Genomic DNA, 16,753 nt, shown 5'->3' with positions numbered 1-16,753 from the left:
ATTGTCCCATATAACCACAAATCTAGCAGGCTCCTGATCTGGATCAGGGACAAGCATTGTGTAAATTGCATCCAGAAAAGTGAGCATATGGCCGGTGTTGTACGGACCCAGTGTGGCATTGTGATAGAGGACCCCGTTTTGAGTGATGGCAGCACACATAGTTATATTACCCCCACGCTGTCCAGGGATATTGGTAATTGCCCTCTGTCCTATCACATTTCTTCCGCGGCGCCTGGTTTTGGTGAGGTTGAAGCCAACCTCATCCACAAAAATAAATTCATGGCGAATTACATGGGCATCCATCTCCAATACTCTCTGTAACTGACAAAAGGATATACAGATGAGTAAATATGGTATGTCTGAAGTACTGGAAGTAGTGTTGCATACATACCTCTACAAAGTCATGTCGCAGATTCTTGACTCTGTCAGAGTTTCTCTCAAATGGCACCTTGTAAAGTTGTTTCATCGTCACTTGGTGCCGTTGGAGGATGCGTTGTATGGTCGACAGGCTTACAGCATTAATGTTGTTAAATATGGTGTCATTATTCAAGATATGCTCTCTTATCTCTCGAATCCTAATTGCATTGTTGGCCAAAACCATATTTATAATTGCAGTCTCTTGTACATCTGTAAACAAGCGTCCTCGTCCTCCATGAGGTCTTTGCCTTTCCACTCTGTACAGAATTCAAACACAGTATGTGTTCAGCATAGGAACTGTAAACAATGTACAAAAAAAGGCCTCTCTCATGGTCAAACCGTGGTTGATCACATGATCAACAAGTGTTGCCCTAATCTCATCAGAGATGGCTCTCCTTCCTTCTCTTCTCTTCTTTTCCCTCGTCCTCGTCTTCCTCCTACTCCTCCTCTTCGTCTTTGAATTTGTCCTCGTTGTTGTCCCCTGCCTCTCCCTCCTACTCCTCTTGCTCTCTGTCCATTGTTGGCATCCATTGTTCAAAACAGGTAATCTGACCTTTGACCTATTTATAGGCATATACTACAGTAAAGCAGTGATTGGTTAGTGATCAGTTAAGCAGTTAGTGTTTGCACATGTGAGGAGTGTGTGTGTGACCTGGTGAATAAGTGTAGCATTTTGATTGGTTGTGTTTGGAAAAGGAAAGCAAGTCACTTCCTGTTAGATTGTTGGGTTTTAGGTAAAGAATTGTGTGTAGTGTTTTGAAAAAAGTATTTTATGCAATTGACAACTGAGTCAAAGGCTGAGAAATAGCTTATGGTTTTGGAGATTTGGTGTGTAGTTTTGCACTTTGAGTGAGAGGTTTCAAAAATCGTGTGACATGAAAAGATTTTGTGTGTAAGCAGTTGGAAAAAACTGTAATGTAGTAATGACTATATGCTGTGGCAGTGCCAGGGTGAAATTTCTCTTTGATGTGGCTAATTTCACAGTAGTTTCAGAGTCCCGCAATATGAGTTACGATGCTAATATTTGTATAAACTCTTCACTGTTGTTTTCTGTGGGTGTCACTGAATAGACTGATACTCAATTTCATTGATCCACAAGCCATAGGTAAGGCTGTACAGTGCAATATGATTGTCAATACGCACAATAGGCTGACTGGGGAGGTGATTTCCCACAGTCAAAGTCCCGCAATAAGAGCTACAACGCTAATAGAGAGAAATACAGTGAGGGAAAAAAGTATTTGATCCCCTGCTGATTTTGTATGTTTGCCCACTGACAAAGAAATGATCAGTCTATAATTTTAATGGTAGGTTTATTTGAACAGTGAGAGACAGAATAACAACAAAAAGATCCAGAAAAACGCATGTCAAAAATGTTATAAATTTATTTGCATTTTAATGAGGGAAATAAGTATTTGACCCCCTCTCAATCAGAAAGATTTCTGGCTCCCAGGTGTCTTTTATACAGGTAATGAGCTGAGATTAGGAGCACACTCCTAATCTCAGTTTGTTACCTGTATAAAAGACACCTGTCCACAGAAGCAATCAATCAATCAGATTCCAAACTCTCCACCATGGCCAAGACCAAAGAGCTCTCCAAGGATGTCAGGGACAAGGTTGTAGACCTACACAAGGCTGGAATGGGCTACAAGACCATCGCCAAGCAGCTTGGTGAGAAAGTGACAACAGTTGGTGCGATTATTCGCAAATGGAAGAAACACAAAAGACCTGTCAATCTCCCTCGGCCTGGGGCTCCATGCAAGATCTCACCTCGTGGAGATGCAATGATCATGAGAACGGTGAGGAATCAGCCCAGAACTACACGGGAGGATCTTGTCAATGATCTCAAGGCAGCTGGGACCATAGTCACCAAGAAAACAATTGGTAACACATTACGCCGTGAAGGACTGAAATCCTGCAGCGCCCGCAAGGTCCCCCTGCTCAAGAAAGCACATATACAGGGCCGTCTGAAGTTTGCCAATGAACATCTGAATGATTCAGAGGAGAACTGGGTGAAAGTGTTGTGGTCAGATGAGACCAAAATGGAGCTCTTTGGCATCAACTCAACTCGCCGTGTTTGGAGGAGGAGGAATGCTGCCTATGACCCCAAGAACACCATCCCCACTGTCAAAGATGGAGGTGGAAACATTATGCTTTGGGGGTGTTTTTCTGCTAAGGGGACAGGACAACTTCACCGCATCAAAGGGACGATGGACGGGGCCATGTACCGTCAAATCTTGGGTGAGAACCTCCTTCCCTCAGCCAGGGCATTGAAAATGGGTCGTGGATGGGTATTCCAGCATGACAATGACCCAAAACACACGGCCAAGGCAACAAAGGAGTGGCTCAAGAAGAAGCACATTAAGGTCCTGGAGTGGCCTAGCCAGTCTCCAGACCTTAATCCCATAGAAAATGTGTGGAGGGAACTGAAGGTTCTTGTTGCCAAACGTCAGCCTCGAAACCTTAATGACTTGGAGAAGATCTGCAAAGAGGAGTGGGACAAAATCCCTCCTGAGATGTGTGCAAACCTGGTGGCCAACTACAAGAAACGTCTGACCTCTGTGATTGCCAACAAGGGTTTTGCCACCAAGTACTAAGTCATGTTTTGCCGAGGGGGCAAATTACTTATTTCCCTCATTAAAATGCAAATCAATGTATAATATTTTTGACATGCGTTTTTCTGGATTTCTTTGTTGTTATTCTGTCTCTCACTGTTCAAATAAACCTACCATTAAAATTATAGACTGATCATTTCTTTGTCGGTGGGCAAACTTACAAAATCAGCAGGGGATCAAATACTTTTTTCCCTCACTGTAGTAATGGCGTCTTTTTATAGGCACTAACTCCGCCATATTTCGTTGGACAAAGCCTATGAGGAAAATGAATGGCGTTTTTGTAGCGTGTTTGGATAAACGCCGAAAATAAGGTCTGTGGTAAACACAGGCTTAGGAGATCTTATACGTTTTGTTCTATGAGATAATCTTCATCCGCTAACTTCATTTTAGTGAATTTTGAAGAATTTATGTAATAATAGAAAACACATCACTTAAAGGCTTCATTATTCATAAGTCAGGTAACTGACTGCTAGGATCTCATAGAACAAAACGTATTCCTTTCCCCAATAATATTTCCGGGTTTTAGGACTACAAGTTGTCGAGCTCTATATTTTTGTAAACTCTTGTCCTTATAGTTCGCCACAGTGGACGTGTCATAATACCCATAAAACCTTGGCGTGACGTTTTGATAAACGTGTAATTGTCTCTAGGACAAGGGTAGTTTTCAATCAATATATTCGCCTCAATTTACTCTAAAAAAATGAAATGCTAATTAGCAACAGAGAAGACCCCAGCAAGACTACAAATTCCTGCAGGAAACTCCTGCATGTAATCTCTAGCCGACACTGTCAGCTACCGTTCACCAGCGCGAACAGAGACCTGTGCCCAATCCATGATGAATCCATGTGCTGCATTGAAATGAATTGAATAAAGTGTTGAACTTCTTCTGTCCCCTTTCTCTGCGTTAGCAAGCCACTGACTACACTTTAGCTAGCTAATTAGCAGAGCAGTAGATACAAAAACATGTTGTATTACTAGACCACTATAAGTGTGGAGAAGTGCAGCTATAGTGAGGATTTGGTCAGGGCCAGCATGAGGGATAAAGTTGATCCTGCATCGGTGAGTGTAGCTATTAAGTTCAGTTTGAGCATCTTAGCAATATAATGTGGTGTATACAGCTGTCAACATTCTACAAGGAAAGAGCCACTTAATCAGTTATATAATCATTAACCAGATTACCCAGGATACCAGACTTAGATGAGCGATAACTCAGTTCTAGAATGCTGTCATTGATATAGAATCTAACAATTAAAATTCAGAATTGGCTTTGTTTAGACATCCAGCCTGTATTGTAGTTTCATGACCAGAGACAAGTCTTCAAAGGCACAGTATTTATTTATTCGGAGTGGTGCATGATTTCACACAGTCTTGATTTATAGGATCCTTCCCACTATATGATTGATATGTCAACCGATAAAATCCCAAGTTATCAATTAAAAGTTTACGGAAAAACTACACTTGTCCTCATGTGAAAATGACAGTTTATTAAATATTCTACAGCTGTAATATCAATCAAATCAAACTTTTTATAGCACATTTCTTACAACAAATGCATTTCAAGGTGTTCAAAGTAATGCATTGAAAGGCGTTTAAAACGTAACATCCTTTCTCTTGGCAGGTCTCTATACGCCTCTGTGGAGCCATGCAGCCTATTTTGGCGGTTCACAATATCGGCCGTACGGATGTGAAATCCGAGTGGAGGAAGCCAGCCATGCCCAACCAGGTGCAGTCAGTGGAGGACCAGTACCCGGCCGAAGACTACAAACCTTTGTCCCGAGAGCCCACAGAGGAGGATCTTCAGTGGCTAAGGAACCGTCTCCAGGGCAGGTTCAGTGGAATGGCATGTCTCCTTGAACTTGAGTCAGAACAACCGCTACCCAAGGGCAATTGGGGCATGCAGGCATCCTGGCTGGCATGACGCTGTCGGTGGAGCAGCAGGAGGCTATACGGCAGGCAAGAGTTAGACAGCGCACCAACCCCAACTGGCTCACCATGAGGAGAGGGAGGTTGACGGCCAGCAATTATGGAGCAGTGGTTAGGGCAAAGCATGTTACTCCATCGCTGCTAAAAAGGGTCCTCAGATCAGTCGTTGGATGGGGTGTTGTCTGTAAAGTGGGGCCCAGATAATGAAGAGGAGGACATCAAGGCATTCAGATGACTACAGGGATGGATGTGCAGGAGTCAGGGCTTTGGGTCACGGGGTCTGGGATCCTGGGTGCCTCACCGGATGGTCTGGTGAGCACCACAGCAGTGGTGGAGGTCGTGTCCCTATGGTGTAAGGGACCTTACCATTGAAGAGGCAGTGAAGTCAAAATATGTAATTATCAAGGAGGGAGGGTCTTACCGCCTCTGTGAAGACCATCCTTACTGGCACCAGGTCAAAGGTCAGCTCCACATCACTGGAAGGGACACCTGCTTCTTCGTTGTGTGAACCACCACCTCCATCACCATCCCCATCCAGCGTGACGACCTCTGACTGACTCATATTGCTCCTCTTGTCATTACCTGTTTTCAGGGAAGCCAATGGTCCAAAAATATTCCACATAGTTCATACACACACACTAGGCTCCCAGAATAGGTTATATTACATAGAAGTTTAGCTCAAAGCAGCCAACTAAAGTAATGTAGTTAACTTTATCATGGGCACAGTGGGAATTTATATCTGTGATGTTCAAATTATTTATTACCCTGTATCTTATTTGCTGAAGGCCCCAGTCATCCCTGCCTGTACCTGGCATTGTTGAAAAACAAGTGAATAATAAATAAAGATCATACACAAACAATAGGCTCCTAGAATAGGTTATATTACCTTCAGGTTTTGCTCAAAGCAGCCAACTAAGTTAAAGGTTAAAAAAAAAGTAACGGCCAACTAAAGTAATGTAGTTAACGTAAATTCAATCCCAAAGGCTGGTCTGAGTGCATCTCCTCAGTTTCATTCAGTTGTACAACACAATTCACATTGCATTGTATCATGGACACAGTGGGAATTTAATATCTGTGATGTTTAAATGATGTCTTACCCCCAGAGTGAGAGAGAGAGTACATCACTTCCAGCAGATTTCCTTGTTGAGGGTGGCATTGATGTTCCGCATGTCACGCCTCATGTCTAAAACATGGGGAAAAGGGACATAAAGTCAATTTCTATGCATTTACAAATTCTATGTTTTACACAATATTGTATCATATTTGAGTTACTGACCTCTCCGTCCACAGGCTCGATATGCTGTAGTCTCTACAACTGGACCCTTGCGCTCGGATCACACTGGCACAGGATGTCCATGCCCCGGATGGTCTGAGGGATGCACTCCTGTTGGACTGTAAAACAAAGAGACGTGGTCAGTGGTGGGTCTTTTTTCAAAGCTGTATCAACATCTTTATCTGGACAGAAAACACATTGTTTATCATAACACAAACCCACCTTGGACAATGTGACAAGTGGTCCCTCAACAATCCTCACGCCTCATTGTTTGTTCTGGTTTCCCAATCAACAGTCTGGATCTTCCTCTTCTGCTATGGTGGATGAGCTTCCTTTTCTGGTAAATACAGGGCCATTTTTCTTTCCCACTGGAAAATGGCAGCTGCAGACCCGAGTGTGGTCACTGGGTTTCTGGTCCGCCGTCTGAAATACTTTTTAAAAATTTTTTTTAACGTTTAATAGCTAGCTAAATTGATTACTAAAATGGTAACATCTATATTAAAATACCATAACCCACAGACTTGACTATAGTAATGGTAAAATAGACTGGACTTTGGTCTATCTGCACATCTAAAATCCTACTATGTGGATGCAACATTTCTGCTGGAATGCTTAACTAGATGATCAGGACAGTCTAGGGCACTATTTGCCCGAAGAGGTGAAGTATTGCAATGAGCTATACGACCTTACTTAAGATTCAAATTCTCAAGAAGAAAGTTGAAACCCTCAGCCGTGAGGTCACTGAGGATGAAGAAATGTGGAGGTTTTTCCCACCCTGCGCCTTGAGTGATTATGTCAAAGCACAGGATGTGTAGTTCTGTATGATAGCCACATTAGCGGCTGTATAGTATTTCATTTTGGGGGGTGGAAACAGAGACCTTATATGAAGTAGTTCTAAAATCCCCTATGGAAAAATGAATGGTGGAAAAACGATTGGAACCATTTCCGGGTTTTACCGCTAGGTTTTATGGGTATTATGACTCATACTGTGGCAAATTTCACATAGGTGTTCCTCATCCAAGGTGAGCAGGATGATTATGAGATGGAGATACGTTGGGATGCCACGGGGCCTTATGCAAAGTCAGGACTAGAGGAATATTGGGACAGGGACACAGAGAAGTGGATTTCTGAGGAGGAAGAAGAGGTCAAAGAGAATGAGGAAAGCAGAGGTTGGATTTGAATTTGAGGAAGATGGCGATACAAATGGAGATGGAGTGTTGAAGAAGATTGGTGTCCAATGCAAACAGAGTGAGCCGTACGCCAGACTGAGTTCTGGAGGTGAAATGGAAGTGAATGAGGGAGAGTTAAGTGAGGTGGAAGGTGTGGTGAAGAGCTCAGAACCAGAGCCTGGCATCAATGGACATGATAAAGAAGAATCTGGTCCAGTAGGAATTGGGTGCAGTTGAATTAGTGAAGGTAACCTGTAGTGGACTTGTGATATTTGTTTGTGTTTCTTCTGACCAGAGGGAGCAGGCGCTCTGTGTCACGCAACTTGGGTCAAGATCTGTTTCTTGCTTTGCTCTTAGGAACAGCGCACCATTGAAAGGAGTGATTTCTGGGGTAGCCTTAAGTATGGAGGTGGAGCAATTGAAGTTGACGATTCCTGGTGTTTGTGATGCCCGATGTTTGGTGCGACGCAGATCCGGTGGTGAGTGTGGTGAAAGGAGTCACTGTCAGTCCTTTTGAGTTTTGAGTCAGTCTCTACCAGACAAAGTCATGTTAGGATATATCAGTTATCCTGTTAGAGCTTTTGTGCTGAATCCACTGCGCTGTTTCAGGTGCAACGTTTATGGGCATGTCACAGCAGTGTGTAGGAAGGAGATTCCAAGATGTGGGAAGTGTGCATGAGGGCATGGGATAGAGAATTGTGTAGTTTCGGTGGATAAAGTTGTGTGTGTCAACTGTACGGGTGCCCATGTTGCTGGGGTTCGGGAGTGTCCGGTGCGAGAGAGGCAGGTTGAGGTGGCTAGAGGCAGAGTAGTGCAGAAGGTGTCGTATGCTGAGGTAGTGAAGAAAATAGAGGGTGGGTCAAGGGTCATCTGTTTCTTTCTTGGTGTCTCTGAATATGTTAGTCGTGCCTGTGGTCCTCTGTAGCTCAATTGGTAGAGCATGGCGCTTGTAACGCCAGGGTAGTGGGTTTGATCCCCAGGACCACCCATACGTAAAAATGTATGCACACATGACTGTAAGTCGCTTTGGATAAAAGTGTCTGCTAAATGGCATATTATTATATTATATAGTAGTAGATCTGTGCCAGCGCAGAGGGATAGGCCAATGAGTTAAATATGCTTCAGTAAGGTTGGCTTCTTAGCGTTTATAGCAATGGTTATCAACTGTACCGCAGAAATGGAACGTAAATCACAGAAAATAGATGTTGTGGTGGCAGCTGCAGAGAAGTATTTGGGTATACGAGATTTGACTTCAGAAGAGTTACAGGGTGTGTTGAGTGGTGGTGTCCGGTCTTCCCAGGCCGTTGGCATGGTACAGGAGCAGATAGGGTTAAAGTAGTGAAATGGGGTAGTGGGTTTTTAATGATTGTAGGGTTAGTTTGAACGGTGTGTTATTATTATATATATTTTTTAAAGTTTTGTTTTGACTTCTCCCATTTTGTATTACAAAGTATAATGGATTTATACTATCGTCCAGTTGGGGGCGGTAATGCAACATATTTGATGCCAACCGAAGAAGAATAGGTGTTCCTCTTCGAAAGCAGCCTGAAACGAAGTTAGAACACTCCCACACATTTCTCCTCCGTTTCACAGCACGTCCACCACACCAGGAAGTCAGAGTCGGGTACGTACGCGCTCTATTTTTGTCTGTTGTTGAAGAACACATAATAGATAATTCAACCTCATAAACTGACATTTAGAAGTTAAGACTATCCAGAATGAGAAGGCAGTAGAATAAGACTGCTTGTCTGGACCTGTGACAGACGAAGTTGAACGCATTTGTCTCTTCAGTTTAAAACTTTCATGCACTGATCTTGCAAACAAAGATAGCCTATGCTGCGCAAAGAAAGTATCGAGTAGGCCTATAGTAGCTTTATTTGTTATATCACCCCCTATATGGAACCTCATCAGCCCTTGAATAGTTGCATACGAAACGTAAACATGTTACATTGTGTCAGTTTGGATTGGAACGTTACAATGTTAGTCTGCACCTGCGCGTTCTTATGGAAGATGTGTCGACTGTCAAGCTTTGTACTTTTATGGCGCCTTCCTGTGTGGTAGTAGGGGTGGTAGTCTACACTGAAGCTTACCCTTCCACCTGTTAGACAAATACAATGATTAGTTTTTCCTGAGGATCATTTCAAGTCTAGACACCAAATCACTTACTCAAACGCGATAGCCTACAGTTGTCCACATCTGTAGTGTAGCCTACAGCAGGCCAGGCAACAATTCATTTGAGACTCATATTTACATTTACATTTTAGTCATTTAGCAGACGCTCTTATCCAGAGCGACTTACAGTTAGTGAGTGCATACATAATTTTATTTTTTTCATACTGGCCCCCCGTGGGAATCGAACCCACAACCCTGGCGTTGCAAACGCCATGCTCTACCAACTGAGCTACATCCCTGCCGGCCATTCCCTCCCCTACCCTGGACGACGCTGGGCCAATTGTGCGCCGGAATCTTCCCTATGTGCTCTGGCAGTAAACTAACATGAATATGGCATGGAATTACTAATATTTATGCAGATGTTTTCGTTTCGACAGCGTGGACCCAGATGTTACTAAAATGAAGAGGAAAAGCAAAGTACTGAATGATGAAAAATTCACCAAGAAACGTAGATTGGAAGCGGTTACAAAGGAAGAAGATGGCAGAGAGGATCATGGGACATTGTTTAACGACCACTCCACCTCTCCCTCGGTCAGTGCCTCGAATCAATTATCTGATCGATTGATTGATTTTTAATGGCTTACATTTTTCTTCTATTTTTGTTGTCCTTTTTTTTTAGGGTTTGGGAGATATTGGAGTCATCGAAAGCATCACCATAAAGAATTTCATGTGTCACCATTTGCTTGGTCCATTCCAGTTTGGGCCCAATGTGAACTTCATTGTTGGCAACAATGGAAGTAAGAAAGATTTTTAAACTGATACTTTGTATTGGCTAAAGGACTCACCATAGACATGTTTTCGATGCCTTACCTTAACATTCTAACCCATCTCCAACAGTCATTATAACTGAATTTGAACACTGAATTGAATTTACAGTTTTCCCTGTCTATAATTTCCTGGGAGGGAAAATGGCTTAGTTGCTATTCATGAGTGGGACCTATTTCTGCTATGTTGTGCATGGGATTTTCACCTGATTTTGTTTTGCAGGTGGGAAAAGTGCCATACTGACTGCTCTAATAGTGGGCCTTGGTGGAAAGGCCACCATCACTAACAGAGGAGCATCTTTGAAGGGTTTTGTGAAAAATGGTGAAAGGTTAGTTATAGTACTTATATTATATTGACTGCCATTCCATATCTCTTTGTTTTATGGACATTGTACATTTTCATTACCGCTGAGTTTGCAGATAGTTATTTTAAAGGTTCTACTTGTAATGATTGTGATATGGGCAATTCCAAGGTAACGGAATTACGTGGAGACTTTTCACTTTAAAATGTATGCCAAACAAAAAATACAATGATTTCAAAGTTTAACAAACCGTACAACTCTATGCACAATGACTGCTTTGAACAATTTAGAATGTAAAAATAAAAAAATTTGCAGATGCACAAAGTTTGGTAACAGAATTACGGTAAAATCTCCTTCAGTTTTTATTCTGTTATCAAACTTTGTATCTGCACAGTTCTTCCTGTAAGTGTTTTTGTAAAAATGTATGTGTAAATTGTTTTAAAGTAGTTATTGTGCATAGAGTTCTATGGTTTGTTAAATTGAAATCAATGGTTTTTGTTTGGTATACATTTTAACGTGAAAGATCTGTAATTCCGTTTACATGGAATTGCCATATGTGGTTGTTATCTGCGTTAGTGTTTGTAAGTCGCTCTGAGCCTCTCCTAAATGTCAGAAATATCAATGTAAAGAAGAGACCAATACAATGTCCATGTGGGTCAACTTGTTTCCAGCACAGCGGATGTTACAGTGAAACTGAGGAACAGAGGACCAGACGCGTACAAAGGGGATGTCTATGGAGAATGCATTTCTATTGAACAGAGGATATCTAGTGATGGTGTTCGGACGTGCAGGTTGAAGAGTAAATCGGGTAATAGTTTAAATCTTTCTGGCCGCCGGGTCTGTCTGGCCGCCGGGTCTGTCTGGCCGTCGGGTCTTATGTGACTATTCTCTTTATCCCTTCTCTATTTTTAATTGACCTTTACCCTCTATTCCAGGGCACTTGGTTTCAAATAAAAAGGATGAATTGACTGCAATTTTAGATCACTTCAACATTCAGGTATTGTGTGTGTTAAATTGAAAGTGAATGATGTTATTTATTTGTAATAATGTCCATACTTTAAAAGCCTATTTTTTACTGTTTACTGTAAATCACAGGTGGATAACCCAGTCTCAATTCTTAACCAAGAAATGAGTAAGCAATTTCTGCATTCAAAAAGCGAAGCAGATAAGTATAAGGTACAGTTGTAATTTAAGCTCTTTGTCCTTGTCTTGTATACGTGTTGGTGGTGCTTGTTTTTTCATCCATTTTTGTCCTGTATGCAATTCTAATTCTGTGTCCACCTCATCAAAGTTCCTTCTGGGGAAAATGTATATAATTCTATTCTATTTCTGTAGTTCTTCATGAAAGCGACTCTACTGGATCAGATGAAGAGAGACTACATCCACATCAAGCAGACTAAAGCAGTTACCAGAGAACAGGTTGAGAGACAAGAGGAGGTAATGCTATCCCATGGAAATTATATTTTATGGGGGCCCAAAAATAAATGTACAACATTTTTAAAGTGCATTTCATACATGCTCACACATACACTTAACGAAAAAGTATATTATTTTTAAATCAGATAAAAAAAGGATAACAATGTGACACTACATATGTACAGGTTTGTTAAAGGTTTTCAATTTAAATTACACTGAACAAAAATATGAACGCAACATGCAACAATTTAAAAGATTTTAATGTGTTACAGTTCATATAAGGAAATCAGTCAATTTAAATAATAAATTAGGCCCTAATCTATGGATTTCACATGACTGGGAATACAGATATGCATCTGTTGGTCACAGATACCTTAAAAAAAAAGTAGGGGTGTGGATCAGAAACCAGTCAGTATCTGGTGTGACCACCATTTGCCTCATGCAGCGGGACACATTTCCTTCGCATAGAGTTGATCAGGCTGTTGATTGTGGCCTGTGGAATGTTGTCCCACTCCTTCAATGGCTGTGCTAAGTTGCTGTTTATTGGAGGGAACTGAAACACTCTGTCGTACATGTCGATCCAGAGCATCCCAAACATGCTCAATGGGTGACATGTCTGGTGTGTATGCAGGCCATGGAAGAACTGGGACATCTTCAGCTTCCACTAATTGTGTACAGATCCTTGTGACTTGGGGCCATGCATTATCATGCTGAAACATGAGTTGATGGCGGCGGATGAATGGCACGACAATGGGCCTCAGGATCTCGTCACGATATCTCTGTGCATTCAAATTGCCATCGTAAAAATGCAATTGTGTAGATTGTCTGCCCATACCATAACGCCACCGCCACCATGGGGCACTCTGTTCACAATGTTAAATTCAGCAAACCGCTCACTCAAACAACGCCATACACGCTGTCTGCCATCTGCCTGGTAAAGTTGAAACCGGGATTCATCCGTGAAGAGCACACTTCTCCAGTGTGCCAGTGGCCATCGAAGGTGAGCATTTGCCCACTGAAGTCGGTTACGACACCGCACTGCAGTCAGGTCAAGACCCTTGTGAGGACAACGAGCACGCAGATGCGCTTCCCTGAGACGGTTTTTGACAGAAGTGTGCAGAAATTCTTCGGTTGTGCAAACCCACATTCTCATCAGCTGGCCAGGTGGCTGGTCTCAGACGATCCCGCAGGTGAAGAAGCCGGATGTGGAGGTCCTGGGCTGGCTTGGTTACACGTGGTCTGCGGTTGTGAGGCCGGTTGGACTATTGCCAAAAAGTTGGAGGCCGCTTATGGTAGAGAAATGAACATCCAATTCTCTGGTAACAGCTCTGGTGGACATTCCTGCAATCAGCATACCAATTCCACCCTCCCTCAAAACATGAGACATCTGTGGCATTGTTGTGTGACAAAACTTAACATTTTAGAGTGGCCTTTTATTGTCCCTAGCACAAGGTGCACCTGAGTAATGATTTTTGTGGAAATTCTTACACAGGGACACTCGAAATCAATCTTAAATGAATCATAGTTTATTTGTCAGCGTGCTGGAGAGGTTCCAACCAACTCAATGCACCATAGTACACGTCTGTCAGAAGCTCCCTGGGGCAGTCCCAGCAGTTGTCTTATACAGTGGGGAGAACAAGTATTTGATACACTGCCGATTTTGCAGGTTTTCCTACTTACAAAGCATGTAGAGGTCTGTAATTTGTATCATAGGTACACTTCAACTGTGAGAGACGGAATCTAAAACAAAAATCCAGAAAATCACATTGTATGATTTTTAAGTCATTAATTTGCATTTTATTGCATGACATAAGTATTTGATCACCTACCAACCAGTAAGAATTCCGGCTCTCACAGACCTGTTCGTTTTTCTTTAAGAAGCCCTCCTGTTCTCCACTCATTACCTGTATTAACTGCACCTGTTTGAACTCATTACCTGTATAAAAGACACCTGTCCACACACTCAATCAAACAGACTCCAACCTCTCCACAATGGCCAAGACCAGAGAGCTGTGTAAGGACATCAGGGATAAAATTGTAGACCTGCACAAGGCTGGGATGGGCTACAGGACAATAGGCAAGCAGCTTGGTGTGAAGGTAACAACTGCTGGCGCTATTATAAGAAAATTGAAGAAGTTCAAGATGACGGTCAATCACCCTCGGTCTGGGGCTCCATGCAAGATCTCACCTCGTGGGGCATCAATGATCATGAGGAATGTGAGGGATCAGCCCAGAACTACACGGCAGGACCTGGTCAATGACCTGAAGAGAGCTGGGACCACAGTCTCAAAGAAAACCATTAGTAACACATTACGCCATCATGGATTCAATTCCTGCAGCGCACACAAGGTCCCCCTGCTCAAGCCAGCGCATGTCCAGGCCCGTCTGAAGTTTGCCAATGACCATCTGGATGATCCAGAGGAGGAATGGGAGAAGGTCATGTGGTCTGATCAAACAAAAATAGAGCTTTTTGGTCTAAACTCCACTCGCCGTGTTTGGAGGAAGAAGAAGGATGAGTACAACTCCAAGAACACCATCCCAACCGTGAAGCATGGAGGTGGAAACATCATTCTTTGGGGATGCTTTTCTGCAAAGGGGACAGGACGACTGCACCGTATTGAGGGGAGGATGGATGGGGCCATGTATCGCGAGATCTTGGCCAACAACCCTCCTTCCCTCAGTAAGAGCATTGAAGATGGGTCGTGGCTGGGTCTTCCAGCATGACAACGACCCGAAACGCATAGCCAGGGCAACTAAGGAGTGGCTCCGTAAGAAGCATCTCAAGGTCCTGGAGTGGCCTAGCCAGTCTCCAGACCTGAACCCAATAGAAAATCTTTGGAGGGAGCTGAAAGTCTGTATTGCCCAGCGACAGCCCCGAAACCTGAAGGATCTGGAGAAGGTCTGTATGGAGGAGTGGGCCAAAATCCCTGCTGCAGTGTGTGCAAACCTGGTCAAGACCTACAGGGAACGTCTGATCTCTGTAATTGCAAACAAAGGTTTCTGTACCAAATATTAAGTTCTGCTTTTCTGATGTATCAAATACTTATGTCATGCAATAAAATGCAAATTAATTACTTAAAAATCATACAATGTGATTTTCTGGATTTTTGTTTTAGATTCTGTCTCTCACAGTTGAAGTGTACCTATGATAAAAATTACAGACCTCTACATGCTTTGTAAGTAGGAGAACCTGCAAAATCGGCAGTGTATCAAATACTTGTTCTCCCCACTGTATACGGCTATACACAGACATGTTATATTTGCATGATTTTGCATAGTTAATTAATCATTACAGTTTTGTTTCATCCATGTGGCTGACCAATACTGGTTCATAACATGTGACAGACCAATACCTCACCAGGCTTCTTCTCTCTAAGCTGAGACCTTGAAACTGAGATATATTTCTCCCCATGTTCTCAAAACAAGGTCTGGGCGTACTGCCAAATTGCAGATACTGATAAGTGAGGATTCGTCCGATCAGTCACTTGCATGAACACAGACATTGGTTGTTAGAACAGCACATGAATAGAATAAAGAAATGTATAGAATAGAAAAGCATTAACATTTCCATCACATGATCATGCTGTTTTTAATCAGCATCTTGATATGCTGCACCTGTCAGGTGGATGGATTATCTTGGCAAAGGAGAAATGCTCACTAACAGGGATGTAAACAAATTTGTGCACAACATTTTAGAGAAATAAGCTTTCTGGGCATATGGAAAATGTCTGGGATCTTTTATTTCAGCTCATGAAGCATGGCACCAACACTTTACGTGTTGCATTTATATTTTTGTTTAGTATATAAATAGGACAGTAAGTTAGACTTTAACCATGTTTTATCATTTGCTTTCAGTGTCTAAAGGATCTCAAGCAGGAGTTTTTGCAGAAGAAGGAGAGGTATGAAAACCTGTCATCTGTTGGTGAGATGAAGGAGACTCTGGAGGATCTCAAGAAGATGATGGCATGGTGCTTGGTAGGACTTTCCTTGGTTGTTGCTCATGGTTGGTGATTCACCATTTTTTGTTTAGTTTGGGCTAAGTCAAAGCCATTAAAAGGTGTTGGAAATTCTTAGAAAAACTGCATAGTTTAGGTCACGTCACCTCTGTTTTATTACTTTCAGGTGAGAGAAAAGGAGAGGTTGGTCCAACAGCTACAGGAACAGATAGACGCAGAGGAAAGTAATCACAAACATGAAGAAAACCTTCAACTCTGTCAGGTATTTGTGAAGTATATTTGTACAAGTACACTACATGACCAAAAATATGTGGACACCTGCTCGTCAAACATCTCATTCCAAAATCATGTGCATTAATATGGAGTTGGTCCCCCCTTTGCTGCTATAACAGCCTCCACTCTTCTGAGAAGGCTTTCCACTAGATGTTGGAACATTGCTGCGGGGACTTGCTTCCATTCAGCCAGAGCATTAGTGAGGTTGGGCACTGATGTCGGGCGATTAGGCCTGGCTCGCAGGCGTTACAATTCATCCCAAAGGCGTTCAATGTGGTTGAGGTCAGGGCTCTGTGCAGGCCAGTCAAGTTCTTCCACACCGATCTCGACAAGCCATTTCTGTATGGACCTCGCTTTGTGCAGGGGGGCATTGTCATGCTGAAACATGAAAGGGCCTTCCCCAAACTGTTGCCACAAAGTTTGAAGCACAGAATCGTCTAGAATGTAATTGTATTCTGTAGCATTAAGATTTCCCT

The 16,753-nt window shown here is 42.6% G+C and overlaps 1 protein-coding gene across 1 annotated transcript in view; it reads left to right on the top strand.

Annotated features, from left to right (window-relative positions):
* Positions 1–8,960: 8,960 nt before the first annotated feature.
* Positions 8,961–16,753, top strand: part of smc6 (structural maintenance of chromosomes 6) — a 31,966-nt gene continuing 24,173 nt past the window's right edge. Inside the window, exons 1-10 of the mRNA XM_045209103.1 lie at positions 8,961–9,018; positions 9,944–10,097; positions 10,186–10,303; positions 10,554–10,659; positions 11,304–11,440; positions 11,568–11,629; positions 11,728–11,808; positions 11,968–12,069; positions 15,904–16,023; positions 16,171–16,266. Of these exons, the coding sequence (XP_045065038.1) occupies positions 9,966–10,097; positions 10,186–10,303; positions 10,554–10,659; positions 11,304–11,440; positions 11,568–11,629; positions 11,728–11,808; positions 11,968–12,069; positions 15,904–16,023; positions 16,171–16,266 (954 nt within the window). The 5' untranslated portion in view covers positions 8,961–9,018; positions 9,944–9,965. The remainder of the gene's footprint in view (positions 9,019–9,943; positions 10,098–10,185; positions 10,304–10,553; positions 10,660–11,303; positions 11,441–11,567; positions 11,630–11,727; positions 11,809–11,967; positions 12,070–15,903; positions 16,024–16,170; positions 16,267–16,753) is intronic.

Source organism: Coregonus clupeaformis, chromosome 29 (assembly GCF_020615455.1).
Source record: "Coregonus clupeaformis isolate EN_2021a chromosome 29, ASM2061545v1, whole genome shotgun sequence".
Classification (NCBI taxonomy): domain Eukaryota; kingdom Metazoa; phylum Chordata; class Actinopteri; order Salmoniformes; family Salmonidae; genus Coregonus; species Coregonus clupeaformis.
Note: the sequence above shows the minus strand (reverse complement) of the source record. Positions and strands in the feature narration are given on the sequence as shown.